The sequence below is a fragment of the Australozyma saopauloensis genome, chromosome 2, assembly GCF_035610405.1.
Source record: "Australozyma saopauloensis chromosome 2, complete sequence".
Lineage (NCBI taxonomy): Eukaryota > Fungi > Ascomycota > Pichiomycetes > Serinales > Metschnikowiaceae > Australozyma > Australozyma saopauloensis.
This window is the reverse complement of record NC_086132.1, coordinates 1,472,482-1,498,901: the sequence shown is the minus strand read 5'-3', so window position 1 is coordinate 1,498,901 and position 26,420 is coordinate 1,472,482. Positions and strand designations below refer to the sequence as shown.

The following is a 26,420-nucleotide window of genomic DNA, read 5'->3' as shown; positions in this document are numbered from 1 at the left end:
CAGGAGTTTAGAGATCGATGGAAATGCTTTTCGACCGTGAGATTTCTGATAGTTTTAATAATGTTATTATCGCTGTGACCGACCAAAAAAGAAGATAGCTTTCTTCCCTATCAGGAGCTGAGAAGCGCTGAGTAGCTTTGGTCAGGTCAGACTTAATCACTACACAGAAATTGCATATTTGTCTGAGACTTGAGGAATTGAAAAATGCAATAAAAAATTGAGCAATTTCAAGCTTTTGACATAATTTGCATCTTTCCTTGTATACTGCCCCACATACATGCGCAACAGTATATACACCTAGATGCACTAATCTATTAATCACTACTCACAGCACTATACCCCATCAATGCTACGAACAGTAAACAAATCCCCAATTGGGCTACATGTCCGCAATTACTTGCGCGTGACTCTACCCAGAAGACTCAAACATTCTGTGATTGGCATTGACCTTGGAACCACAAACTCGGCCGTCGCTATTGTAGAAGGTAAAGTCCCCAAGATTCTAGAAAACGAAGAAGGCGGGAGAACAACCCCGTCCGTTGTAGCATACACAAAAGATGGCAAGAAGCTTGTGGGAGAAGCTGCTAAAAGACAGGCTTTGGTCAATCCGGAAAACACCTTCTTTGCTACCAAGAGATTCATTGGGCGCCAATTCGCCGATCCAAGACTCCAGAACTCCTTGAGCAATATTCCCTATAAGGTTGTCGCAAACGGAAACGGCGACGCATGTGTAGCTACCGATACCGGTAAAGTAATGTCGCCCATAGAGGTAGCTAGTGATATATTAGTTAAGATGAAGTCAATTGCCGATACACACACCGCCACCCCTACCAAACATGCTGTGGTGACAGTTCCAGCTTACTTTGACGATCTGCAAAGACAGGCCACCAAATTGGCGGGAGAGCTTGCGGGACTTGAGGTGTTGCGTGTTTTAAATGAACCCACAGCGGCTGCTCTAGCATATGGCATTGACAAGAAGCAGAACGATGGAATTGTGGCAGTGTACGATTTTGGAGGCGGAACTTTCGATATCTCCATCCTCGACATCGAGGACCATGTGTTTGAAGTAAGAGCCACGAACGGTGATACACACCTTGGAGGCGAGGATTTCGATAACGCCCTCACCGAACATATACTTAAAGACTTTTTATCCAAGAATGGCCCTGTTGAATTGTCTCTTCTGGCAATGCAACGTATCAAAGAAGCAGCTGAGAAGTGCAAGATTGAATTATCGCACAAGAAAGAGGCCTGCGTCACCATTCCCTTTGTCACAAAAGATAAACACATTGAAATGACAGTGACAGAAGAAGAACTTGATACCATGACTGCAGACTTGATCAATGCAACTATCAATCCTGTTCAAAGATGTCTTAGAGACGCTGAGCTCAAACCCTCTGAAGTGGACGAGGTCATTATGGTTGGTGGTATGACCAGAATGCCTAAAATAAGATCAGTCGTTGAAGAGTTGTTCCGTAAGAAACCCAATACAGAGGTTAATCCAGACGAGGCTGTCGCTCTTGGTGCTGCGATCCAAGCCGCCGTCTTGTCTGGTCAGCTAAAGGATGTTGTCTTGTTAGATGTGGCACCTTTGACTCTTGGAATTGAGACTTATGGTGGGTTGTTCAGTCCATTGATTCCCAGAAACACAGCTATTCCAGTTAAGAAGGAGCAAAATTTCTCGACTGCGGTCGATGGCCAGACTGGTGTTGATATTAGTGTTTACCAGGGTGAACGTCCAATGGTACAAGATAACAAACTCATCGGTAAATTCAAACTTGCCAACATTCCTCCAGGACCCAAGGGTACCCCTGTAATCACAGTATCATTTGATATTAATGTTGATGGTATTTTAAAAGTCTCTGCCTATGATAAAACACCATACCCAGTCGACCTGCCTCACCACGGAAAACCACAACAAGTTTCGATTGAGGTAGCTGCGCAAACTGGATTCTCTGAAGCTGAGATCAGCGAAATTCTTGCCCAAAAAGAGGCTAATGCTAAGAGAGACGAGGAATTCAAGAACTACGTTGCACATGCGAACAGAGTGGATATTCTTTGCATGGACGCAGAAAATGCAGTTCTACAATTCGGCAAACTAATGGAAGAAGAAGAAAAAGCTGCTGTGAACTCCAAAATTGCCGCACTTCGAAAAAAAGTGCAGGAAATTAGAGGCCACAAGACATTACATGATATTAACCTATTGAATGAAGAGGTCAACGATTTACAAACAGTTTGCATGAAAGCCATTCAGGGCGTTGCAGCCAAGCAACAGAAAGAAGGCAGCACATAGTGTACATAGAAACCACAATAATGGTAACAAATAGGTCTGGTTTGAATTTCTGTATGTATTCTTCTATTTCTCTCCGCACAATGCATCCTCATCAGTCGGTCTCCATGTTGTCATCTGCTGCCGCTCCTTCTTGCGTCAGCTCTGGCTGCGTGGAGTCTGCAGCAGTGGCAGTTCCCTCGGCAGGTTCATCGTTGTCGTCATCCTCGTCGTCGTTGGCGTTGTTCTTGTCGTTACTGGTGGAGTCGAGTTTGTCCAACCACTGTTGCACATCTTCATTGTCATGGATGGTGAAGTCTTTATCTTTTCCTACGAAACTGACAGATGTGTTTTGGATCGTCAACTCCATGTCTTGCGATAACGTGTCTCTCAAAGCATTCAAGCCGTGCACCACAAGCTCCTCAATCTCAGTACAGCTACGGATGGCATCCAAATTACGCTCCAAGTAGGTTCTGGCAGCCTGCGAACGTGCACCGATGGCAGCACCGTTGTACTCCAACACAGACCCCGAAGGCTGGAACTCGTACAAATGAGCACCAGTCTCATCCCAGCCAGCCACGAGCAACCCCACACCGTAAGGTCTGGACCCGTACAGTTGCGTGTTCTCCTGCGCCTTGTCGGCAATCGACAAAACAGCCTTGCTTGTCAGCAACGGTCTGTTGAACACAAGCTTGGAGTTCATGGCAAGTTTACGCAAGTAGTTGGACAAGACGCGGGCGTCGGGCGCCAATCCGGCCAAGGCAATGCCCATGTGATCGTCCACCTTGATGATTTTCTTCTGGTAGCTGCCCAATTCCTCGGCATTTCTCTTCAAAGCCACCAATACTACATGACTGCCTGAGGTGATACCAACAGCAGCACTCCCCTGTTTGATGGCCTCCAAGGCATATTCCACCTGGAAAAGTCTGCCTGTGGGGGAGTACGTGACGGAGTCGTTGTCGTAATTATTTCTAAACATAGCAATTGGGGGTGTGGTTGGCTTTACAGGGAAACGCCACTAGTAAGTACTTGGAGGAAGTGGGTGTAGGCTGCAGGTCTAGTATGGGGTTGAGGTAAAGTTGAACAGAAAGTGCTCTTTTATAATGCGAGGGTCGAGATGGGTTGAAATTTTTCCACAGCGAAACAAGGCTGGCATTGTTGTGTTTTTTTTTCGAGTTTTTTTTCTTTATTTTCGTTCACAGGGCTGCGAATTCAAGTGTGGTTCTGAGTTCGTTCTGTCTTAGGCTATTTGGGCCTACACACTGTAAGCCCTCTGAAAATCTCACCTACTATATACTCCACAAGACACAATGCTTAGAAACACTGTTCGCTTGAGCCGGAGAAGTTACTCCAAAATCCATTTCTCGGAAAACTTCGACGGGGCAGAACTCCAGAAACCCCGCCTCAGGGATTTCAGATACGCCATCGGAAACTTCTTCCTCTTATCGTCTTCGGTGTTCATGGCATACAACGCCATGTGGTACAAACTTGAGTATGAACATGTCCAAAAGGAGGTCGAAGCCAAATCATTGCGCCTCGAAGCAGAGATGCAACTGGCGTTGGAGTCGGCAAAACAAGAATTGCCCCTGAACAGAAGCTGGCTCTCGAAATTGGCATTCTGGAAGTAAACACAATGATCAAGTGTCGCTTTTGCGGAACTTACCCCAGTTGGCAAATTTCGCCGCAGACCCGCTGAGAATAGACCCCTCTCTTGTCAAAGTGTTCTCTGTTATTGACACCACGTCGTCAACCTCTTCACGCTGCATCTTTTTGAGGAGCTTGAGGGCCAGATCGTACTTCAACCTGTCAAAGCGGCGCATGCGGAATGTTGGGTCCTTGTAAAATTCATCATAGTTGTCAAGTAAAAGCAAATCAATGCTCTGTCTGAGCTCTGCGAAAGTAGACTGGAGAGCTCCATCACCCTGGGAGTCTGTTGACACAAGCGACGCCATGGACTCCTCCAAATGTTTGACGTCCAAGTCGAGATTGATTATTGCATTCCTGTTGAAACGAGGGGCGTTGTTCAACTCGGACAAGAAGTATTCAGAAATGAAGTCAAAACTCCTGAAAAGCCCCAACGTACGGAACGAGGATGGCAAGTTGGAGAAGATAGAGTTGAACAAGTTATCCAAAAACACTGCAAACTCTTCGATATCTCCACTTGGACCAGTGTTTGCAGAAGCAGGGGTCCAGTCCTCATATTGGAGCAATTCTAACAACTCATGAACTTTCTGGTCAACCATCTGGAAAATTGCATCTTCCGAGAATTTTCTAACACTTGTGAATAGCTCAATGGCCTTTAGTTTGAAGGTAGAGTTCGTATCGATATTAATAATACCAATTCCATTGGAAAACCGTAGTCTCTTGTCAATAAGCTTGCCGATCTCGTACAAACTGTACAAGTAGTACTCAAGATTTGTATAGCTCTGCGCCACGATTTCTTTATTGTTTGCGTTTTTGGTGATGAATGTCTTCATGTCATGACAGATACCGAATCCGGGCGTATCACCAAGACACTTCTCGAAGATGTCGTTCACAATAATGCGATTGAGCTCAGCTAGATCCTGGCTATAGTAGTCTGATGTGAAGTCAATCAAGTCCTTAAGGAGTTGACGAATATTAATGCAATAGCGCAAATAATCCTCACTGAAAGGAAATGACACTGGAAACCCCTTGATATTCTTGGGCGCAAAGCTGGATTCAGACTTATACCAACATATTTTCATGATTTCGTCATACATATTCTTGTTCGTGACGACAGAGGGCATATAGTGGTCCGACTGGATTGACTGGATGAATTCGAAACGGAACTGTTGGATGAGCAATGGACCATAGTAGTCCCTTAGCACTATGATTAGAATGTCATAGAGCTCCGAGGTTTTGTACTGGCTATTTTCCATGGTTTGTAAGAAATTACCTAGTAAATCCTTGAAGTCGACGAGTTGTGACAAATTATCCATGGTCCATTCCTCGGTCTCTAAGAAATTGATGAGAACGGGTTTAAGCTTATTAGCGAAAGATTCCCAAAGATCGTCAGCAGAAGCATTGGAGCGTAGCTCGAACTTCGTTTGTGAGTTGAGTTGTTTGTCAACAACGAAAAGGGCTGCGATCTTACGCAAGTATGACTCGAGAGAGATCAAGTCGGGGAACGAGACCTTGGTTTCCTTGAAAAAGGCCAGCTTTTCCCTGGCGCTCAGAGACAATGTCATTGGATATATGATTCTCTGGTATTTCTTCATCCACTCTTTATGGTATGCGGCACAAAGAATCGGGAGTTCTCCTAAGGATTGGTAGACAAGAAGGCAGTCAAAAACGGGCCCAAGAGTAATATTGAGTTCTGAAGACTCAAAGACATTGAAATTCAAGTCCGCGTCACGCATAGACATCTCAACAGCGGAGTTGAGTCTATGAGGCATGAGTAGCACGGAACCCTCGCGCTTGGAGGCCCAGTCATTTTGTGTAGCTTCTAAGCTGAGGCTGATCTTGTCGCCGATGTCATCAATTTTACGCTCAACTTGTGTCAGAAGCCATTTACAAAGATTATCGAGCGCCTCTTCTTTGATCATCGAAGTCAAGTGCGGTATAGAGTCGTAGATCTTCACAGAAAAGGAAAAGTTACTGACCTTAGGTAAATGAATGGACGTGAGCTCATCTATGAGCTTTAAAGCACTGAAGTAACGGCGCTGTTTTATAAGTTCATGGATTTTGTTTGTGATTTCGAGAACCTGGATGCATAAGTTCAATACTAAGCTCGTCTCTGTAATGGCTCGTTCTGTTTCCTTTGCCTTCAATAGTTTAGATTTCTTTTCGATAAGACCTAACGTGCTCTGTTTAAGAAATGAGTTCACCTTCAGCAACGACCCGCTAAGCTCATGTGACTGGATCGAGACTTGGTCTATGCTATCGATGCAAGTGTTGATGTCAGTAGCCGAATCAAGCGATTTCTGGTTCAATTCGGCATCTTTTCCTTTGACGTAGTCGTTCAATTTCGAGATGAATTCGGCAAGAGCATTGGCCTTCAAGGCTTCCGTGATGATTGGCGCCAAACTGTCAAGATATGCTTCTGAATCGAGGGAGCTCAGAAAGAGATCTGACTCCTGAAGCAACAAGTTTTTTAAGTCTACAGTGTCATTTTCTTCGTTCTCATCATTTGTGCGACCATTGGATCCGTTTGCCGAAACCTTTACTGGAGCCATTCTGCCGCAGAGTAGGTGTTGGTACTGTTTTGGTATTAGGTGGAAAACTCGGGGGTATAACCATGCACCGAGAAAATGAACATCGTACCAAAAAAAGCTGCGATTGCGAAATCACGCAAGTGGGAAAATCCGCCCCTATTTATATATTTTTCTTCCTTAAACCCCGCAATTGCTTTCCCCCAGTATTCCTCCTGCTGCCACTGTTTCCCTCCGTTCCTCCTGGCTATATAGCTGCTCCCTCCCCACTTATCTCACACTCCCTACTACTCCCACTAGGATTCGCTGACTTACCATCATGGGCAACAACGTGTTGATAGTTGGGCCTCCTATGACCGGGAAAGTCGCAATTGCGCAATTGATCACCAAAGACCTCGACTCCTCCACCATTTCCTCCGATTCCCACAGCGGTTTGGTGTACAAACATACTGTCACCACCAAGTACTTCAAAGCCGAGGTGAACATTCTCATCGAGGAGTATCCCGATAAGAGAACCCCAGAAACTACCCCCGAGCAACTTCTCGCTGATCTCGACTCGTTCCGCAAGGAGTTTAGCAAGGATGAGTACAAAACACTCAGAGACGAGTTGGAGGGCATTCTTTTCACGTTGAACTTGGAGCAGTGGAAGGGGAAGGATTTGCAGCATGCCCTTGATCTGTTTGAGTCAATTCGGAACTTGTTCGATGAGCATGACCTCTTCTATGCGGTGGTAGGCAACGGCAAGAACTTGACCCAGGAGGAGTTGGACGAGGTGGAAGACGAGGCGGTGCAGTTCGGGTTCGAGTTTGTGGACACGGGACTCAGCGGCGAAAACGAGTACCGCGAGAAGATTGGACAGGACAGACTTGTGGACTTGTTTGAGTGCCATGAGTGGTCCGATATCGTCAGCGACCCCGCACGGAACTTGCAGCCTGACGATGCAAGCCAAATGGGTGAGAGTCTTTTGGGTGAGAAACAGGTTGCACTTGACGAGTTGCTTGAGAAGGTCAAGTCGCAGCGCGAGAAGGTAAAGGATCTTGAGCCAGCAGAGAAACAACAAGTGGTTCAGGCTTTTGTCAATGACATCATGGAGCACATCTAGGCGCCTCCTTTCTTTCTCGATGCTGCAAGGCACAAGTCGCGCAAGCCCTGGAAATGAAGCTATGATTTACGAGCTACGAATAACGTTTATACTTTTTATGTACTGCCAATGACACGATACTTCCTTTGATGATTACTATATACACTAGCGGCCTCTGAACATCATATACTCAGGACGCTTGGACTCTTGGATGTTGGTCCATTTCTTGGTGGGTCTCTTTTTCATGACATCCAAGTAGTTGATGGGCTCGGGCTTGTCAATGACAGCTGTTGGCGACACACGCACCTGCGACTGCTTGTTGACAATCTCAAATGTTCCGGGCAATCTTCTGGCAGCAGCAACGAAGGCCATCTTGGAGACATGGTCATGCACATCTCCTTTGATCTCGAACAACACCTTACCAGTAGGAACACGACAGGCCCAGTACTCGAACGCACCTTTACCCTTACCCATTCTGGTCTGGTTACCCTTGACACACACAGCAATGTTACAGATGAAACGGGTCACCAAGGAGGCACCAGTACCTCTGAGCACACGGGTGATTGTTTTGTCTGCTTCTTTTAGTTGGAGAGCCGACATTCTAACACCGTTGGACTTCAAACGCAAGCCAACCTCACCGAATTCTACAGAGTTTCCCTTGATGGAGCCACCGGTACGCACGCTCACTCTACCCTTGAATTGCTTTCTTATTCTCTTGTATCTTGGAGCATATTCGTGAGTGTATCTTTTGGCGATGGTAGGGATCGCAGATTGGAAGGGAGAAGATGGGAGCAGCAGGAAAAGCGACGGGCGCGCTTGTGCAAGGGGCATGGGCCCTCTCAAGCCGTTGAATAGCGTTCTGGCCCACATTTCAGCAGAAGAAGAGAAGTAGGTTGGAGCTAGGTAGTAGTGGGTTACTTGTGGACAGGAAAAGTGAAAAATGTATCTGGGGGTGGATCAATATGTGTGTCGTCTCAGTTATGGCGAAGGTAGCAAGAATTACTTTAGGAGTTTATTAATCTGTATGTTTTTATTTTCCTTGTAATTGAATTTTGGGTCCACATCTTCGTTCAAACCTTAGTTATGGAGTTCTGATTGTATGTCTTCCACAAAGGACGCTTCTGGACCCAACTAACTGTTTACCTGAAGTTGACAAAAATGAACTGAATGAAACGGTTTTTTGCTATCAAAAATTAGATTTAAGTGTCTCCACTTCGATTGACAAAGGAGGCTTTCGGCAATACAAGGGTGCAAGAAAGAGTATTTGTAAATTCCATCTAACGTCAAAGAGAAAGAGGATTCGCTTTAATTTAATCATTTTCATTTATTTTGATTTATTATCAGTTCTCGAGAGACTAACGCTAGCGCTTAGCGAATCTCCACTTGGAATGTATTTACAAGGTCTCCCTCCACATTGGAGTGGATTTTATTAATTTCAGCATTGGTCAAGGTTCTCTCCATCGACTGGTAGTGGATACTGTAGCATTGCGATTTCTTGCCTGTCTTTGGATGTTCAAACTCGTCCTTGAGAACGACGCTTTCAATAAGGTCTCCTCCATGAGCACGAACGATTTCCATCAAGTCATTAGTGTGCAAAGCATTATCTCCATTTACCCAGTAACTCACGTCTCTTCTGACTCCAGGATACTTAGAAAAAGGTTGGAAGGTTGAAATCTGGCCCTCCAGGAACTGCTTGCCGAATCTCTCGTCGCGGGACCAGAAAAGACGAATGTCAGGAATGCCAAAGAGCAACATAGCGATTCTATCAAGACCAATACCAAACGCCCATCCTAATCTATCCTCAGGAAGACCTGAGTTGAGCAAAACTTGTTGCTGTACTAAACCACATCCACAACATTCGAGCCATTCGCCCTTCCACCAAACCTCAATTTCCCATGATGGCGACGTCCAAGGAAAGTATGCCTCCACCCAACGCACCTTTAAAGGCTCGTTCAAGTACTCTTCGGTTGAGCCAGCCTTGATGGCTGATTTCTTAGCCTCTTCGAAAACCAAATTGACCAAATACTCTAGAGTTTTCTTCAAGTGCGTGGAGATCAATCTAACTTCGTTGTCCGACATGTAAGTTTGTTTAGGGTTCTCGACGTTGAATGGAGCATCTCTGAACGGATCCTCTACAATGATTTCCGTAGGGGGAATTGCCGCAATGTCGTTTTCTAGTTGTTTCTCTAAGTCCTTTGTGTTTTTAGACCAAAGTCTGGCACCTTCCATTTGATGGAAAGCCGGATAGTGTGTTCTATCGATTTCGTCTCTTCTATAGACATCCGCCGTGATGAAGTATCCCGGAGTCTCACATTCTTGGAAACACTCATGCTCGTGTGCAGACGTGTGTGTTCTCAAAAGGTGCTCTTTGTTCAAGTAGTACGTGTCCAGCTTGGACCGGCCAGGGTGATCTTGTGGGAACCCAAGAACATCAAAGTTCTGGAAAGTAGTCACAGTTGGACGGAAGTTGTTGTAGAAAGTATAGCCCAAACCTCGGAAGTTCTTCTCTATTAGGTCACGGAGAATTCCGATTGGATGGTTTGGATCTTGGTGAAGCTGTCTTTCGGTAAGACTCAAGATCTGAGGTGGAACATTGGTCCATTCGTCTGTTTTGTACAGCTTTCCGTCCAAATCGATGGTCGGTGGATACTTGGACACGTGCCTGACAAAGTTGAAGGCTGTCCGCCGTGTTAGACCAAACACACGTTGGGATTGCGTGAGCATTGGTTAGGTTGAATGAGTGTGGTATTGGTGTAGTATGTACTAGTGCGGTGATAGTGTGGTACTAGTGCGCCGGAAATAAGGGAGATAAGTTTGGTGATCAATTGGAGATTATTCAAATGTTAAAATTTTTGGTGGATCAAACAGCTTTGTTAATTTCTGTCGATGTTGATCGATTTCCTGTTCATTTCCACCTAGACTCGTTGTTGAGAGATACCATTGTGTTAGTGTCTATTCTATAATTATATCACCATGTCTCTTGTATGTAGCGGCCGCCATTTTCCATGTCTAGCAAGTATTGTTCTGGATCTGTAACACTGCCTCTGAGGATCTCTACAAGTGTAATCCTGACTTGTCGAGGCATGTTTCCACTGGACCCACAAACAAACACTATTGCTTTTTCATCAACAATGAGTGAGCGCACTAAATCCTTCTCAGCGAACAAGCGATCTTGAACGTATTTGTGTTTCGCTCCAGCTTCTCTTGATACAGCGTTGTAAACTTGTAACGTAGACAGCTGTACTAAAGGCTCCCACACTGACTGAAACAAGTAGTCTTTTTGTGTCTCCCTGAACCCCTGGAATAAAACCAAAGAGCGATTGCCTGCCTCTTTTTCAATTAATGACTTCATAGGTGCAATGCCTGTTCCGGGCGCTATCATTAGGACTGGTGGTTTCTCCAGCAAGTCGTCCCCAAAAGAAATGTTTGATAAATGCACGGAAAAGACCAATGGAGTTCCAGGTTGCAACTGCTTTAGCCACTTGGTGCACAATCCCCGTCTTATTCTGCGTAGCATTGTCTTGTATTCTACAATTGCAACAGCGATTTCTACAGAGTTCGGGCTGGGCTTGGAGGCAATCAGAAATAAGCGCACCTTGATAAGAGGAATGAGATCCACAATGTACTCGACCGGGATCTTAAGATTGGTCTCAAACTCCATTATGGTTTCCAAGATCAGTCGTCTTGGCCTGTTAGCATAATCATATAAGTCCTCGCTTTCTTCCAATTTACTGAAGTCGTACAATTTTTCTTTTTCACGCTTGCCATCGTCAGTTGAATCATCAACAAAGTGGAACAAAAGGCCGAAGAATGTTCTTCGAGGAATGGAACTCACATCCAAATGGTACTTGATGAGGTTCCGAAGAGTCATGTGCTCTTGTGATATAAGGCCTCCCTCCACTTCAACATCCGAGGAGATTTTCAAGGGTTTATCGGCTACAGCAAGCCAGTGTGGCTGCAGTTGCAACAAAAGCTCCACACTACGGTCATCGTTGGGAGGGTACAATGCAAGGGTGTCACCGGGAGAATACAGCAAAACGGAGTCTGATTCGATCACAATGTGTCTTACGTCCTGGAAATGGTCTGCCGCCGTGATTCTGTGGTTTTCAAGGACTCTTCCTCTGTGTAGATTCAGAGAGCGAGTCAATGCAAGATCTTCGCCGGAGGCGACATCGGCCGAGTCCGGAGAAACGTCAATTTTGTATTCCGGAGGGAGAAGTGTATGGTCATCTATTTGAAAGAGTCTTGGGAACTGGCCGGTGAGCGCAGGGACCAACTTCTCGACCCACTCGGCAAAGTAGCCGTCAATGCCCTCGGGAGACATCTCGTCACTCTCGCATCTAGCGCTGAGTTCTGTACATCCCAATTGAAGAAGTCTCGTGTGAATTTTCTTGATTGCAAAGTTAAATTTCGGGTATGATGAGTCACCAAGGCCAAACGTTGTAAATTTGACATGGTTCAAAAGATCCTTTGGCAAGCGCTTCCGCAAAAGAAACTTGATGAATTTCTGCAGGTTTCTAGGAAACTCGCCCTGGCCCGTCGTTGAGCAGAGAACAATCAAGTATCGGGTCTCTGTAACGAGCTTTCTGGGGTCATATTCGTCTAATGAAGAGACCGTTGGTCTGAGGGAGTAGTACCGTAGCTTTCTGCCAAGGTAGTGGGCAAAATCCTGTGCATTTCCTGTTTCGCTTCCATACAAGATGGTGACACTGTTGGGAGGTGGGTTCGTGTCAGACATACTCTTTGGTGGAAATTGTGGAGTCTGTAGTGAGATATTTCATACGAGCAAGGGTAGAGGTAGAACAGAGTCATCTGGCATAGATGAGAGAAATGTTCTAGGGAAATTTAAATCTTTTGAATGTTTTGCTTTAGAAAGTCTTAGCTATTTATTAGTTGGGTGTGATACTAATTGATTTGATGTTTCCTCGACCTTTGGATCTGACTACTGAACGATACCTATCCGGTACCATAAACGCATATTATATAAATTTTGAAGATTTGATTAACAAAAAAATATCACTCAGATTCGAGATCTTTCAGAATTACTCTTTCTGTTTGATGAAGTCACCTATTCTCCATACTAATTCACCATCACCTACAATAATGGTACAGTCATATCGCATACTTACTAGAACAATACACAACCACTACGTAAAACTACTTGAAAATGAAAATTTATTGATTTTTCCAAAAACTTATATTCTCATTTCACTTTTCGAAATTATCACTCAATCTCCAATCTACCCCATACATCTCCTCCCATCCTCTTGTTCCTCCACACAAGACCATCAACAACGAACACTATCATGGTAAGGGTCAAGCGTGCAGCCTCCGAAATGGACCAAACAGGCAAGTCTGGCCTAGACGCCATGTTGCGCAATGTGCTCGACCGTGTCCAGGAGTTGTCCACCGAAGACGAGTCGAGACTCCTCTCGTCTGCATTCATAAAGCTTCCACCCAAGAAGGTGTATCCTGATTACTATGCGTTGATAGAGCAGCCGATCTCGCTCTTTGAGATTCTGCGCAAAGTCACAAAGGGCGGCTATCGAGACGCGGCGCTGTTTGTTGCGGACTTCACACTTATGTATGAGAATGCCCTTCGGTATAACGACCCGACCTCCTGGATTGTCCAGGACGCGCGTCAAATCTTAGATTATGTAGAGGCCAATGTGGACACTGCTGCGCTTGCTGTGGGAGCTGCTTCTTCGGAGCCTGATCTCAACGAGTTGCGTCAGATGTGTTTGGGCATATTGGAGGAAGTGATTGAGCACCTGTTCCCAGACGACGGAGTGCTCAGTGGGCCGTTTATGTATAATGTCGATCCTGAGGAGTACCCCGAATACTACACCATCATCGAGCATCCAACATCTTTTGAGCAGGTGAAAGAAGAGGTCAATGGACTGTTGTTCTCTGCCAGTGCTACGCTCGCTGATAACTTGTCCGCCTTCTACAACGAAGTGGACCTCATTTTCGTAAATGCGCAAACGTACAACGATCCATCTGCCTTAATTTTCGAGGATCTGAGAAAATTGCTGCAGGTGTTCAACGAGAAGTACGCTGCTTTGGAACTCAGCTTGCTTGGTGAACTGCACCCTGCTTTGAAGTTCAGAGGAAAGGGCCCCAAAGAACCTACAACGAAACTCAAATTGACATTCAAGGGAAAAACTGAGTCGCCCGGCCCTGAAGACTTCTCGTATGGTGATGATGCTCCAAAGAAGAAGAGGGGCAGGAAACCTAAGAAAGTGGTCGAAGAAGAACAAAGACAAGCTGCGCTCGAGGCTCAGCTCAAAAGAGAAGCCGAGGGTGGATACGACTCCGAAGATGAGTATGACAACGGCCTGTTTGGCGCTTTCGAAGCGCACGCCATGGGTAAGCATTTTACCATACCACCAAAAGAGAGTGTGTTCATCAGGAAAGTTGGCTTCAGTTCGAACCAAAATGTCACTAATCAAATTTTGAGCGCAGTTGGTTCCCAACCATACGCTGCCCCCAGCAAAGCTGAGATCACTAGAAGACAGTTCTTCCCAAAAGCACCTGTTTCCAATGCTGCAACTTTCTTCGATTACCAATTTGAAACCCTTGGGTTCTCTTCCAAAGCCTATTCTATTACGCTACCTCAGGATGCTACTCCAATTGTTTCAATGAAGGTTGCATTGCATGAGTTCATATACAACTTGAAGAAAAATGATTTAGTGGATGGCCAAGGCTATCTCAAGGGTAGGGCAGAAGAAGATTTTATGGCCTCTCTTTTTGTGAATGATGAAGAAGTTGGGGGAGGAGTCGAAGTCAATGAAGAGATTGATCCAACTGACAATCGCACAAAGCTTCTCAGCTTGTCATATGATCTTAAGCTCAGCTATGGTCTCAATATCGTCAACTTTGAGTTGAGGCTTTCCCCAACTTTGGCCAAAACTCTAAGAAAACGGAAGGGCAATCTGGAGTCCACGGAGCTTGCCGGTCGCCATACCAGACATCAATTGCAACAACTAAAACTCCATTGGGAAATGGAAAAGTTCACACTCTACGTCATCTCTCTCAGTCCCTAGGGCCCTAATATCGCTCATTAAAATGTACATTACTTACCAATACAAAAACTGGAAAACACCACACCAAGTATCTCTTCTACGCCCACAGCGTCTCCTGTGATTTTGCCAATGCCTTCAACAGCGCCGCGTAGACATTCGGCAGCAAGAACAACATCGTCTGAATCGCTCCACTGGCGAAACTCTTCCAAGCTATAAATAACGTCATTCTGTAGCAAGTCTAACGCTCTTGCCGAAATGACAACTGGATCACTTTCTGTTGACAACGAGAGCTCCTTGAATCGGGCTACAAGCTGATCACGCAATGCGTCTAAACCTGTTCCCGAAAGACACGATATTGGGTAGATACAATTAGGGTCTACTGAGAGATCTGCAGCAAATTTGCTCTGTATCTCAGTAGTGTCGATATTTTCCCACAAATCTATTTTGTTCACCACTATTAGAATTGGTTTTCCCGTCTCTTGTAGCAAAGAAATATGTTTTCGGAACTCATCGTTAATTTCTTCGGGACCAGAGAGAACAGCCACAATCAAGTCTCGCAGCACAGCATGGAGCTTTGCCCTCCGGATACCTTCTTGTTCGATGGCGCTGGCTTCCAGTAGATCACGAATGCCCGCTGTATCGCCAACAATCACTTTATACCCGGATATGTCCATAGCGACATCAATGATATCCCTGGTTGTACCGGCCTCGTCTGAGACAATTGCAAGGTCACTACTACCTAGCTCATTGAGTAACGACAGCTTGCCAGCATTGGGAGGTCCTGTCAAACAGACACCTATTCCACTCCGCAAAATTTCGGAGCCCTTAACCCTCTTGCAGTAATCTTTAATCTCGAGTATTAGGGATTCAATGTTCAGGTCTACCTGTTTGATAAGTTGCGAGGTTTCCTCCAAATCGTGTTCCTCCCCAAAATCAATAACTGTCGTGATAAGCGCCACATTGTTGACAATATCGGAGCGCCATCTCTGCATGAGTTTTTTGGTATTTCCCGAGAGAGAATCCATCGCGCCCAAACGCTGCGTCTCGGTTTCTGCATCTATTAGCTCTCGTATTCCCTCAACTTCTGTCAAATCTAGTCTTCCGTTCATGAAAGCTCTCCTCGAGAATTCACCTTGTTCGGCATATCGGATCAATACGCCATCCTTGGGGCTATGTAGTTTACCGATTGCATCTAATACAGCTTTGACAATGGCAGTTCCACCATGGAGGTGAAGCTCCAAAGAATCCTCGCCAGTATAAGATTTAGGGCCATTGAAGTAAAGAGTAACAGCGTGATCTAAAACACCTTGTTTGCCATAGAGCTTGCGCAAACTGGCCTGTCTGGGTACTGGCGGCAATCGGCTTTTTGTCAAGTTATGATAAATGTGCTTACTGTGAGAGCCCAGTATCCGAACCACACCAATTGCCGCTCTACCCGGTTTAGTAGAAAGGGCAAAAATGGTCGACGACATCTGTTTCTGCGTGCTGAAGCTTTTTCAGGATCTTTGATCTGGTTTATTCGATTTTATGTGGGGTAGAGATGAGCATCGCGCACTATCGTTATCGTGAGACTCTACTACATTAGAATTGAAGACGACTTTGATTTAAATTTCGCATTACTTTGTTTCTACTAATTATTCACTGGCAAGTCTAAGTAATTAAAATGTTCAGGCTGCGTCAATTCCATACATGTCTGTTTCTCAGGCATGAGAATCCATTAGGCTTGCCTAAAACGGGTAAACCTCCAACGATGCCTCGGGCTTCATTGGGGTTGCCGACTCGCCAGAAAATACAAAATGTCAAAAAGGTTATTCTTGTTTCTTCTGCCAAGGGCGGCGTTGGCAAATCAACTGTGGCAGTCAACACCGCTTTGGCTCTACAGCGCCTAGGGAAACCAACAGGTATCCTCGATGTTGACATCTTTGGTCCCTCTATACCACGGCTTTTGAAATTGAGCGGCGAACCACGTCTTAGTGATTCGGGAAAGCTCCTTCCATTAACAAACTATGGTCTTCCATCCATGTCCATGGGCTTTTTGGTCCCCGCTGAAAATGCAGTAGTGTGGAGAGGACTTATGGTAATGAAGGCACTACAACAACTCTTGTTTGAGGTTGAGTGGCCCCAGCTAGAATATCTAGTCATTGATATGCCTCCAGGTACCGGAGACACCCAACTCACCATTGGACAACAGCTCAAAGTTGACGGTGCAGTCATCGTTTCGACACCTCAAGACATAGCTTTGATCGATGCCGTCAAAGGCATTGCCATGTTTGAAAAAGTCAAGATTCCAATATTGGGCTTGGTTCAAAACATGAACTACTTCATATGTCCAAATTGTCTGCATGAGTCTCACATTTTCGGAAATGAAGGAGCAAGGAAGGAAGCCGAGAAACATGGGCTTTCTGTTTTGGGCTCAATCCCTCTCAACGAAAAAATTTGCATGAACTCTGATGCTGGCAAACCTATTGTTGTGTCCGAACCGGATTCCCAATTGGCGGAGTCTTATATCAACATTGCCAAGTCCATTGATGCCTCTTTTTCGGGCTAGATGTTTGAGGCCCAGCGATTCTCAAAGCCAATTCCTCAACATATTGAGTCATCATTTCATGAAATGAGCACTATCACTATGACAACAGCTCCTACGATAGATGAGAGCTCTTTTCGAGGTATGGCTCCGTTGTTCTCTGCGGTTTCTGCTCCATAGTTGAATATTGTTCCGTTCCATGCGCTTCCAAATAGCAGGCGGTGTGCTTTTACCTCATCGTCACGGCTGTCTGCATGATTATGAAAAACGCCATCAAATACCTTCAGAAAGAATCCGGTATTCTTGGTCTGTTCTTGCCTTTCTGTTTCCAGGTCTCCCTCCATCAAATACCTGAGACGAGGATATACCCTTTGTATGTATTTAGCCGTATCCTCGTCGCTTTGTCTCTCGAATGTAGGATCCGACATTAGAATAGCATCAAGTGAGTCAATACTCGTGGAACTATTGGTGAGACCTGTGGTTTCATTTGATTTAGAGTGCTCTGGGTTGAGTGGTAACTCCTTTGGAACCTTGAGGCTGGAAGCCAGAACAACTTCTTTTCTGCTATTAGTCTTCCTTGCCTTACTCTTCAGGTGAAGTTTCTTTTGTAGTGATGTAATGATACCTTTGTCGTCAATATAGTTTGTAACATAGTCGACTTTCTTGTTCAGGATGTTTTCAAGTATAGGTTCTTCAATAGCGTTCTTCGAGACCTGAGGAGTTTTCTGATGTTCTTTGTCGGCCGATTCTACCCAAGGTCTCAATGGTCCTCTAGAAGAACTCTTTGCAGAGTCCTTATTCAGCTCTTCAGTCCCCTTTTGAATTGGATCCTCCTCTTCACCTCCTGACACTACCAGAAAACTAGCACTAGGATCGCGATACTCATTGTAATTCTTTTCTATTTTTTTCTTGATCGCAGGCCTTCGATACTGTATTTTCATAGAATTGATTTCACGTAGTCCTCGGTGCTTAGGTCTCTGAGTTTCAACCTCCTCATCTTGATTATCTGGCAATTGAGCCGGTGTATTGGTTGCAGAGGCTTCTTCCTTACCTTTGGGACCCTGAAGTTGACCATCGAGGAAGTCAGACTGAATGGAAGCTAATTTCGTTAAACCTGGGATTGCTTCCATGGAAGGTATATTCAAGCTTTCATCCCGATCACGATCTGAAGTATTTGAAATCGAATCTTCATAAGGATTGCTTTCAGAGATTATGTCAATAATACTGTCATTAGGAAATTTGTCTGTATCTTCTGCCTCATCTGTGTCGATATTGGTAGGTTCTACAGCCAAAGGAACCTCTGGATCCTCAACGCTTGCATCAGAGGATTGAAAAAGGGAGGACACTTTTACTGTATCTTTTAAATCAAATTCTTCATCATCAATGCTTGCCTCGGTGCACGGTATCTCCGATCCATCTTCATCAATGGTTGGGAAGTCATTTGTGTCACTAGAATCAGGTATTATCCCTTCAGAGTGTCTGAGAACGTCTTTAAAAATTTGCAAATGGTCACGAAAACGGGCTTGAGAATCCGAATTCGCGACTGCTTGACTGACAGCCATCATGGATATTAATATTGTTGATGTCTTCATCAATAAGCAAGAGTATGGACTAGTGCACAAAAAGGGGACCAAAGCAGATTCATCATCTCAGCACCGTGCATGCATACACCAAAAGCATCAAAAGGTTTCTTGATAAGAAAAGAAATCATATTTAGTACTGTCAATCTCTACGCAATCTCATAAAACCTACTTATTACTTCCTAAACCCCGAATTTGCAGCCAAGATCTGAGACATCAATGACACCCAGAGATCCACTCACAGGAAGCGGCTGATATGTGATTTCAAGGCAAGAATGTACTCAATCCAAGAGACCGCTCCAATGGATAGCTCAAATTCCGCCAATAAATTGTTTCCGATCTCTTGGCTCGAAATTCATAACCCCAGTGACTGCTTAAGTAATCTGCGTGTGCTTAAAATAAATACCCCTGAGTGAAACACTGCATGAGTTCTCCACAGGGGCTCCTGAATTAAAAATAGCGATTCCACCAAATGCGACTAGCTGCATGGAACTTTCAGAATTAATTTCCATCTTTTCAATTTTGCCTCGTAATTCTTTTTTCTAGTACGTCATCGCTGTTTTTTGGGGGAGTGCCATTATCACGTGGCACTCTCCATACTATCAACGTAATCATCATAACAATTCGAATCACCCATGACTTCGGTTGCAGAACGTATTCCTCCGCAGGAAACGAGCCTTCATAACGCTGCAGACATCACCTATGACGAGAAAGACGATGCTTCATACGTAATGTCCGAGAGTGAAGCAGAGATTTCTCTGGTTTCTGACTACGATATGACCGAAGATTACGACAAACTGGCCTTTTTACATGTTGACGACGAGTTGGCAGAGGACCACGCACTCCTAACAGAAACACACGGTGAGTCCGGTGGCGAAAACACCGAGAATGAACTGAAAAAAAATGATTCGGGAGCTGCCAGTGGCATTGTAGATTTCCTAATAAGACACGAAATCCCAAGAAAGGTTTTCCATTCCTTACATGGCTTCGAGACTCTTGGGCTCTACATTCTCGGCTGGACGAAGTTCGATGCTGCCAGAGTGGTCTGGTCTCTCTTCGCGTTGGTGTTTGCAAATGATGTGATCAGACTCAACTTTCCAAGCTTCAATGAGAGTGTGTTGCCGTTTTTCCGCCATTTTATGAGAGATCACGAGGCTAAGCTGTGGAACGGTGTTGTTTTCTACTTGGCCGGTGCCGGTCTCGTTCTTTCTTTTGCCCCTAAAGATATTGCCGTCATGAGTATTATGCTCTTGAGTTGGGCAGACACTGCCGCCTCCACGGTTGGTAGGGCTTTTGGCAAATATACCCCATCTGTCGGTAAGGGCAAGTCTTTGGCCGGCTGCTTGGCCAGCGCTTTGACCGGATTGTGTGTGTGCTACTTCTTCTATGGCTACGTGGTTCCTACATACCCTGATGTGAATCGTCCTGATGAGTTGTTGTGGAGCGCTGAGACTTCGCGCTTGAACATTCATGTTTACGCCTTGATCACCGCCATCATCACATCCTTTTCCGAGCTGGTCAATATTGGTGAGATTGACGACAACTTCACCATCCCTGTGTTATGTGCGCTTGGTCTCTCTGCCGTCGCATACGCCGCCAAGTTTTAATATTATTATTGCCACGAGGCGAAATATGTCTCAAATTTTTGCACTTGGTTGGCCGTTCGTTTAGTAACTAGGACTTTCATAGATTGGGCTCTGTCTGGCCCAAGCCATACCGAATATACATCATACCCAGTAATTCAGGCAATTCTGAAGTTTCTACAATTAAAATTTAATTATTCACTAGAACTCACCCAAGTTTTGGGGGACTAGAATGGTATTTAGTCCTCGTATAGTTGAATGCCGTTGGGTGATGGTAGCCGCATAGAATTGGACAACACACTTTTGGAGCAGCAGTAGCTGGTAAACGCTTGAATTTTAAGACTTCATTGTTATGAGGAGCCTTGGAGCTCTTGGTTGCAATAGTTTTGTGGTAATTCCAGAGAAATACAGTGATTGAAAGGACAGAGCTATAGAATCACCAAGGTTCATCCACTACGAAGTGATCCAAATAAATTGGAAGATCGTTTTGTGCCGATGTCTAGCTTTACTATCGAAGACTCGCACTGCAATACTACCGGCTCCGGGCTAAAATTGATACGTTCTAGTAATACCAAAGAAACTGCTTTTCTATTTGGAATTAGTCTGAAGATCCTCCAATGGTAATGGCTGCAAATTTTGACTTTGGCCATGGTTGACCGTAACTACCTTGGTCTACATCCATGGCCTAACCGCCAGGGTTTGGACAAAGATATTTAAAGACATAATAGCTGCGCCAATGAACATGAAAATAAATCGGTATTGATTAGCCAATTAATTTCATCAGTCTTCGGCATGACAATTAATGAGAGTACCAATTGACAAACTACAAATGATCCCAACAGAGAGAAAAACAACGCGATCAAAACGAAAAAAAGTAAAAGCGCTCTGTTTCCGATTTTTCTGTAACACTTACATGCGCCATGTCTACGGGTGCGATGCGCAATGGTGAAGGGCAACAATTCCGTCTTGTCTTCTTTGGTCCTGCTTACGTCAGCTTGACACAAAGTGGCCCACCCACGAATTCAGAAAGCAAAACACCGCCGAAACACAATTTTATATAACAATAAAAAATCTCAGGTAGTAAAAGCGAATTGTCACTCTCGAAAAGATCCCATACCCCACTTTCCAGAAACCCCAGGGATCTTCTTTATCAATACTCGAACTGTACGCAGCCGCACCTAGAAGAGGCATTGCGTCTGACTCAGCACTGTATGCTGAGCCCCATCCGCTCGGGTCGGAGACGGAGATTATGGTTTCCGAGGGGCGCCTAGTGAATAAAATCAATACGTTCAGGCACCGCGAGAGACGCTGACTAATTTTGACAGCGGAAATTCCGTCGCCTCCCAGAAATTCCATCCCGTCCAAGAAATTACCCACTGGACCGCCCTTCATAGTGTCGCACTACATGCCTGTTGTATGGAGATCTCGCAATGATCATCGCAGTAGGTCCAGTCCACACCCAAAGACATGGAAGCATTTTTGCAATGACATTTACACAAATTAACAAACCACCAAAATATTTGAATCTACCAACCATTTCTGGAAGGCGAACGCAGGAGTGCACCCGCGCACGAGTACGGAGCTACACTCATATCGGGCTTTGATCCGCCAGACAATTCTCTCCGCTATGTCCGCGCATGAATTTTGCAAGGCTCACACTGACACATATAAGCAGGCTGTTGCCCCCATAGAATAGCAGCAAGCTAATTCCAGTGAGACCACTTTTTTTTTACGCCCTCCAAATTAATACAAATACACCTGTGGCCGCACCCCAATTCGCTGCCACATTAATTAATCTCCTTTGCTGCTTTAGAGACTCACTACTGCTACTCATCCTATATAAGCCTAGACTATACAGTTACGATGAACAACGTCAAACCGCAGAAACGTCTTCTAACGCCGTTTCTCCTGAAAAAGGTCCCGCCCGTGCCTGAAGAAAATGAGCGGCGCCAATTCCCCCGCAGAGTGAACATCTTCTCCAAGGTCTTCTTCTGGTGGGTGCTTCCCGTCATGAGTGTCGGATATAAGCGGACGGTGGTCGAACAGGATATGTTCGTGCTCACCGACGACTTGAAGGTCGAAACAATCGCTGCGCGGTTCGAGGCGAACTTGGCGGCAATGGTGCTGAAGTACCGCGCGAAACATATCGCTCTCAAGGCCAAACAGAGAGCTGCATTGGAAGCGACCGGTGCTCATGCTGCTCCCGCCGTGAAGGCCGAAGGTAAGGATGCAAGCATTGAGCCCGAATCGAGTGCCAGCGACACTAGCAATCTCAGCTCCAAAGACAGGGACTTGATGGATCCTGAGAAAGACTTCGATGACTTCAAGCTTCCAAAGTACATCGTGGGATATGCTCTTCTACAGACGTTTGCGTTCCAGTATGGCCTTGCATGCTTCTTCTTGATGTTGTCAGGTGTCGCCTCGACTTGTACGCCTTTGCTTACGAGAAAATTGATCACTTATGTCGAGTTGAAAGCTCTTGGCCTCGAAGAGTCTGTAGGCCAGGGCGTTGGAATGGCCATTGGCTCTGCGCTCTTGGTCGGTACCATTGGTATTTTGTTTAATCACAGTTTCCAATTCTCGATGATGACTGGTGCTCAGGTGAAGGCTGTTTTGACCAAGGCTTTGCTAGACAAATCCTTCCGGTTGAGCGGCAAAGCCCGTCTTGAATTCCCAACATCCCGTATCACCTCTATCATGGGTACGGATTTGGCTAGAGTTGACATGGCGCTTGGCTTCCAACCCTTTATCCTCACATTTCCCGTTACGATGGCAATCTCCATCGGAATCTTGTGCCATTACATTGGTGCACCAGCCATGGTCGGTGTGGGCCTCGCCTTTGTGTTCTTGATTTTGACAATGCTTTTCACTGCAAAGCTATTCATGTACCGTAGATCGGCCAACTTCTTCACTGATGGCAGAGTCAAATACGTCAAGGAAGTCTTGAACAACTTGAAGATGATCAAGTACTACACTTGGGAAGAGCCTTACTTCGACCGCATCAAAGACTGTAGAGACAAGGAGATGAAGATCATTTACACCATGCAAGTTGCGAGAAACTTGATCATTGCAGTTTTTTCGTCGTTGACATCATTTGCTTCATTGTCTTCTTTCTTGGTCTTGTATGCAACAGGCGCTCGTAAAACTGAAAACCCAGCCACAATTTTTGCATCTCTTTCGTTGTTCAACGTTTTGTCTCAACAAGTTTTCATGTTGCCAATTGCCCTTGCTACCGCTTCTGATGCAATCATTGGTGTGGCCAGATCAGGCGAAGTTCTTTCAGCTGAAGAAATTGATCCAGAGGCGACTGCCACTGAAGCAAGCCCTGAAGTCAAGGCCTTGATGGATGCTGAAGGACTTGCCATTCGGGTCCAAAATGCTTCTTTTGCCTGGGAAGCAAAGAACCCGGTTGCTCTTGATACTTCATCAGCCGATAAAGTTGACAGTGCCGACCCTTCGACAGAAGAGAAAGTTGCAGAAAATGAAAGTCTCGAGGCAATTTCAATTTCTCAGTTGAAGTCCATCAGTTTATCCGTGAAGAAGGGTGAGTTTGTTGCAATTACTGGTCTCATCGGATCTGGTAAGTCTTCCTTGCTCAATGCTCTCGCAGGTTTCATGAAACGTACTAATGGAAATGTTAGTGTGAATGGAAATCTTCTTATGTGTGGAGCTCCATGGGTTCAGAACACTACCGTGAAAGATAACATTGTTTTCGGAAATGAGCTCCTCGAACAAAAATACAAAGATGTCATCTACGCCTGCTCGTTGGAAAGCGATGTCGAAATTCTTCCCGCTGGTGATCAGACCGAAATTGGAGAAAGAGGTATCACTCTCTCTGGTGGACAGAAAGCAAGAATTAATTTGGCGAGAGCTGTTTATGCTGACAATGACATCATCTTGTTGGATGATGTCTTGAGTGCTGTTGATGCTAGAGTTGGAAAGCATATAATGAAGTACTGTCTCATGGGTCTCTTGAAAGAAAAGACCAGAATTTTGGCCACTCACCAGTTATCACTCATCGGTACTGCTGACAGGGTCATCTTCATGAACGGCGACGGCACTATTGACTTCGGTACTATTACTGAGCTCAAGGAAAGAAGTGACGGTTTCAGAACTTTGATGGCCTACAACGCTGAACATGAGAAGAAGGAGAATGAGGATGCTGAGGAGACTGTTGAGGATACCGTCGAGGAGGATAGAGAGTTTATTGTCAAGCAGTTGAGCAGGCAACCTACTGTTCGAGACGAAGAGGAAGAGCATCATAACTACCAAGTCAACGAAGATCAGGATGGTAAGTTGATAGATGAAGAAAGAAAGGCTGAAAATAAGATCAAGTGGACCGTGTACAAGAACTTCATCAAATACGGTTCGGGAATTTTCAAGCACTATACGTCGGTTCCGATCATCGTGCTTATCACAATCCTTGCCGTGTTCTGTCAATTGTTCACTAATACTTGGTTGTCATTCTGGACCGAACGTAAATTTCCAGACCGTTCCAATGGTTTTTACATTGGTATTTACGTCATGTTCACTTTTATTGCCTTTTTCCTTTTGTGTGCTGAATTCTGGTTAGTTGCTTACATCGTCAACGAAGCTGCTGTATCATTGAACGTGAAAGCGGTCAAACGTGTTTTGCGTGTTCCAATGTCTTACATGGACACCACTCCAATGGGAAGAGTGCTCAATAGATTCACAAAAGACACCGATGTTATTGACAATGAAATTGGAACTCAGTTGAGAATGTTGATTTACTTCATTTCCACGATCATCGGTATCTTGGTATTGTGTGTTATTTACCTTCCATGGTTTGCATTGGCTATTCCACCTTTGGGGGCTATCTTCATTGCTGTTGCAAACTATTACCAAGCGTCTGCAAGAGAGGTGAAGCGTTTGGAAGCTACTCAAAGATCATTGGTGTACAACAACTTCAATGAGACTCTTAGTGGTATGGATACCCTTAAAGCTCTCAAAAAGGAAGACATGTTCCTTGACAAAAACTCTAGACTTATTAACAAGATGAACGAAGCTTACTACTTCACTATCGCAAACCAACGTTGGTTGGCCATCCAACTTGATATGGTTGCTTGTGTCATGGTCCTTTTGGTCGCATTTCTCTGTGTGTTCCGTGTCTTCCGTATCACTGCTGCATCTGTGGGTTTGCTTTTGTCTTATATTCTCCAGATCGCTTCTCAGTTGTCCATGGTTGTTCGTATGTACACTCAGGTCGAGAATGAGATGAATTCTGTCGAAAGAGTTTGTGAATATGCTTTCGATTTGCCTCAAGAAGCGCCTGAGGTGATCACTGAGACAACACCTCGCCCTACATGGCCAGAGCAAGGAATGATCAGGTTTGAGAATGCGTCGTTGGCATATAGACCCGGTTTACCTTTGGTTTTGAACAAGTTGAACATGGATGTCAGGCCAGCCGAAAAAATTGGTATCTGCGGACGTACCGGAGCAGGAAAATCATCGATCATGACAGCTCTCTTCCGTTTGGCCGAATTATCTGAGGGAACGATTGAAATTGATGGTGTTGATATTGCTACTCTTGGTTTGAAGAGTTTGCGCTCCCAGCTTTCAATTATTCCTCAGGATCCGGTTTTATTTGCGGGAACTGTTCGCAAAAATTTGGATCCTTTTGACAGCAGCACTGATGAGGAATTATGGAACGCCCTCGCTAGAGCAGGGTTGATTGAAAGGGAGCAACTCGAGTTTGTCAAGACTCAAGATCCTAATAGCGAAGATTTGCACAAATTCCACTTGAGCAGAACAGTTGAGGATGATGGTATTAATTTCTCATTGGGAGAGAGGCAACTTATCTCTTTTGCCCGTGCTCTTGTACGTGGCTCCAAAATCTTGATTCTTGATGAAGCAACCTCGTCGGTGGACTACGAGACGGATAGCAAAATCCAGGATACAATTGTGAGAGAGTTCTCTCACTGCACCATTTTGTGCATTGCTCACAGATTAAAAACAATCATTAATTACGATCGTATCGTTGTTTTGGACAAGGGTAAGATTGTGGAGTTTGACACTCCATTGAACTTGTTTAAATCTCGCGGATCGATTTTCCAACAAATGTGTGAGAAATCTAACATAGCTGAAAGTGATTTCCGCCTTCATTGATGGCGTATCAAGATATACTTTATAGATTGGTCTCGGTAATATAAATTCGAAGGAAGGAATGGA

General features: G+C 45.0%; 12 protein-coding genes across 12 annotated transcripts; 5 read left to right on the top strand and 7 right to left on the bottom strand.

Annotated features, from left to right (window-relative positions):
• Window positions 1–346: 346 nt before the first annotated feature.
• PUMCH_001884 (uncharacterized protein) lies at window positions 347–2,290 on the top strand (the record flags this gene model as incomplete). Its single annotated transcript, XM_063020918.1, has 1 exon — window positions 347–2,290. The coding sequence occupies one exon, from the start codon at window positions 347–349 to the stop codon at window positions 2,288–2,290; it is 1,944 nt and encodes a 647-aa protein (XP_062876988.1).
• Window positions 2,291–2,381: 91 nt separating this feature from the next.
• PUMCH_001883 (uncharacterized protein) lies at window positions 2,382–3,245 on the bottom strand (the record flags this gene model as incomplete). The annotated part of the gene is made up of 1 exon (XM_063020917.1): window positions 2,382–3,245. The coding sequence occupies one exon, from the start codon at window positions 3,243–3,245 to the stop codon at window positions 2,382–2,384; it is 864 nt and encodes a 287-aa protein (XP_062876987.1).
• Window positions 3,246–3,903: 658 nt separating this feature from the next.
• Window positions 3,904–6,462, bottom strand: PUMCH_001882 (uncharacterized protein; the record flags this gene model as incomplete). Its single annotated transcript, XM_063020916.1, has 1 exon — window positions 3,904–6,462. One exon carries the CDS (start codon window positions 6,460–6,462, stop codon window positions 3,904–3,906), a length of 2,559 nt encoding a protein of 852 aa, XP_062876986.1.
• A 295-nt stretch (window positions 6,463–6,757) lies between these two features.
• PUMCH_001881 (uncharacterized protein) lies at window positions 6,758–7,540 on the top strand (the record flags this gene model as incomplete). Its single annotated transcript, XM_063020915.1, has 1 exon — window positions 6,758–7,540. One exon carries the CDS (start codon window positions 6,758–6,760, stop codon window positions 7,538–7,540), a length of 783 nt encoding a protein of 260 aa, XP_062876985.1.
• A 144-nt stretch (window positions 7,541–7,684) lies between these two features.
• Window positions 7,685–8,389, bottom strand: PUMCH_001880 (uncharacterized protein; the record flags this gene model as incomplete). The annotated part of the gene is made up of 1 exon (XM_063020914.1): window positions 7,685–8,389. One exon carries the CDS (start codon window positions 8,387–8,389, stop codon window positions 7,685–7,687), a length of 705 nt encoding a protein of 234 aa, XP_062876984.1.
• Window positions 8,390–8,887: 498 nt separating this feature from the next.
• Window positions 8,888–10,243, bottom strand: PUMCH_001879 (uncharacterized protein; the record flags this gene model as incomplete). The annotated part of the gene is made up of 1 exon (XM_063020913.1): window positions 8,888–10,243. The coding sequence occupies one exon, from the start codon at window positions 10,241–10,243 to the stop codon at window positions 8,888–8,890; it is 1,356 nt and encodes a 451-aa protein (XP_062876983.1).
• Window positions 10,244–10,487: 244 nt separating this feature from the next.
• On the bottom strand, window positions 10,488–12,257 carry PUMCH_001878 (uncharacterized protein; the record flags this gene model as incomplete). Its single annotated transcript, XM_063020912.1, has 1 exon — window positions 10,488–12,257. One exon carries the CDS (start codon window positions 12,255–12,257, stop codon window positions 10,488–10,490), a length of 1,770 nt encoding a protein of 589 aa, XP_062876982.1.
• Window positions 12,258–12,825: 568 nt separating this feature from the next.
• Window positions 12,826–14,565, top strand: PUMCH_001877 (uncharacterized protein; the record flags this gene model as incomplete). Its single annotated transcript, XM_063020911.1, has 1 exon — window positions 12,826–14,565. One exon carries the CDS (start codon window positions 12,826–12,828, stop codon window positions 14,563–14,565), a length of 1,740 nt encoding a protein of 579 aa, XP_062876981.1.
• Window positions 14,566–14,594: 29 nt separating this feature from the next.
• Window positions 14,595–16,016, bottom strand: PUMCH_001876 (uncharacterized protein; the record flags this gene model as incomplete). Its single annotated transcript, XM_063020910.1, has 1 exon — window positions 14,595–16,016. The coding sequence occupies one exon, from the start codon at window positions 16,014–16,016 to the stop codon at window positions 14,595–14,597; it is 1,422 nt and encodes a 473-aa protein (XP_062876980.1).
• Window positions 16,017–17,148: 1,132 nt separating this feature from the next.
• Window positions 17,149–18,660, bottom strand: PUMCH_001875 (uncharacterized protein; the record flags this gene model as incomplete). The annotated part of the gene is made up of 1 exon (XM_063020909.1): window positions 17,149–18,660. The coding sequence occupies one exon, from the start codon at window positions 18,658–18,660 to the stop codon at window positions 17,149–17,151; it is 1,512 nt and encodes a 503-aa protein (XP_062876979.1).
• A 623-nt stretch (window positions 18,661–19,283) lies between these two features.
• Window positions 19,284–20,255, top strand: PUMCH_001874 (uncharacterized protein; the record flags this gene model as incomplete). Its single annotated transcript, XM_063020908.1, has 1 exon — window positions 19,284–20,255. The coding sequence occupies one exon, from the start codon at window positions 19,284–19,286 to the stop codon at window positions 20,253–20,255; it is 972 nt and encodes a 323-aa protein (XP_062876978.1).
• Window positions 20,256–22,094: 1,839 nt separating this feature from the next.
• Window positions 22,095–26,357, top strand: PUMCH_001873 (uncharacterized protein; the record flags this gene model as incomplete). Its single annotated transcript, XM_063020907.1, has 1 exon — window positions 22,095–26,357. The coding sequence occupies one exon, from the start codon at window positions 22,095–22,097 to the stop codon at window positions 26,355–26,357; it is 4,263 nt and encodes a 1,420-aa protein (XP_062876977.1).
• Window positions 26,358–26,420: the final 63 nt, after the last annotated feature.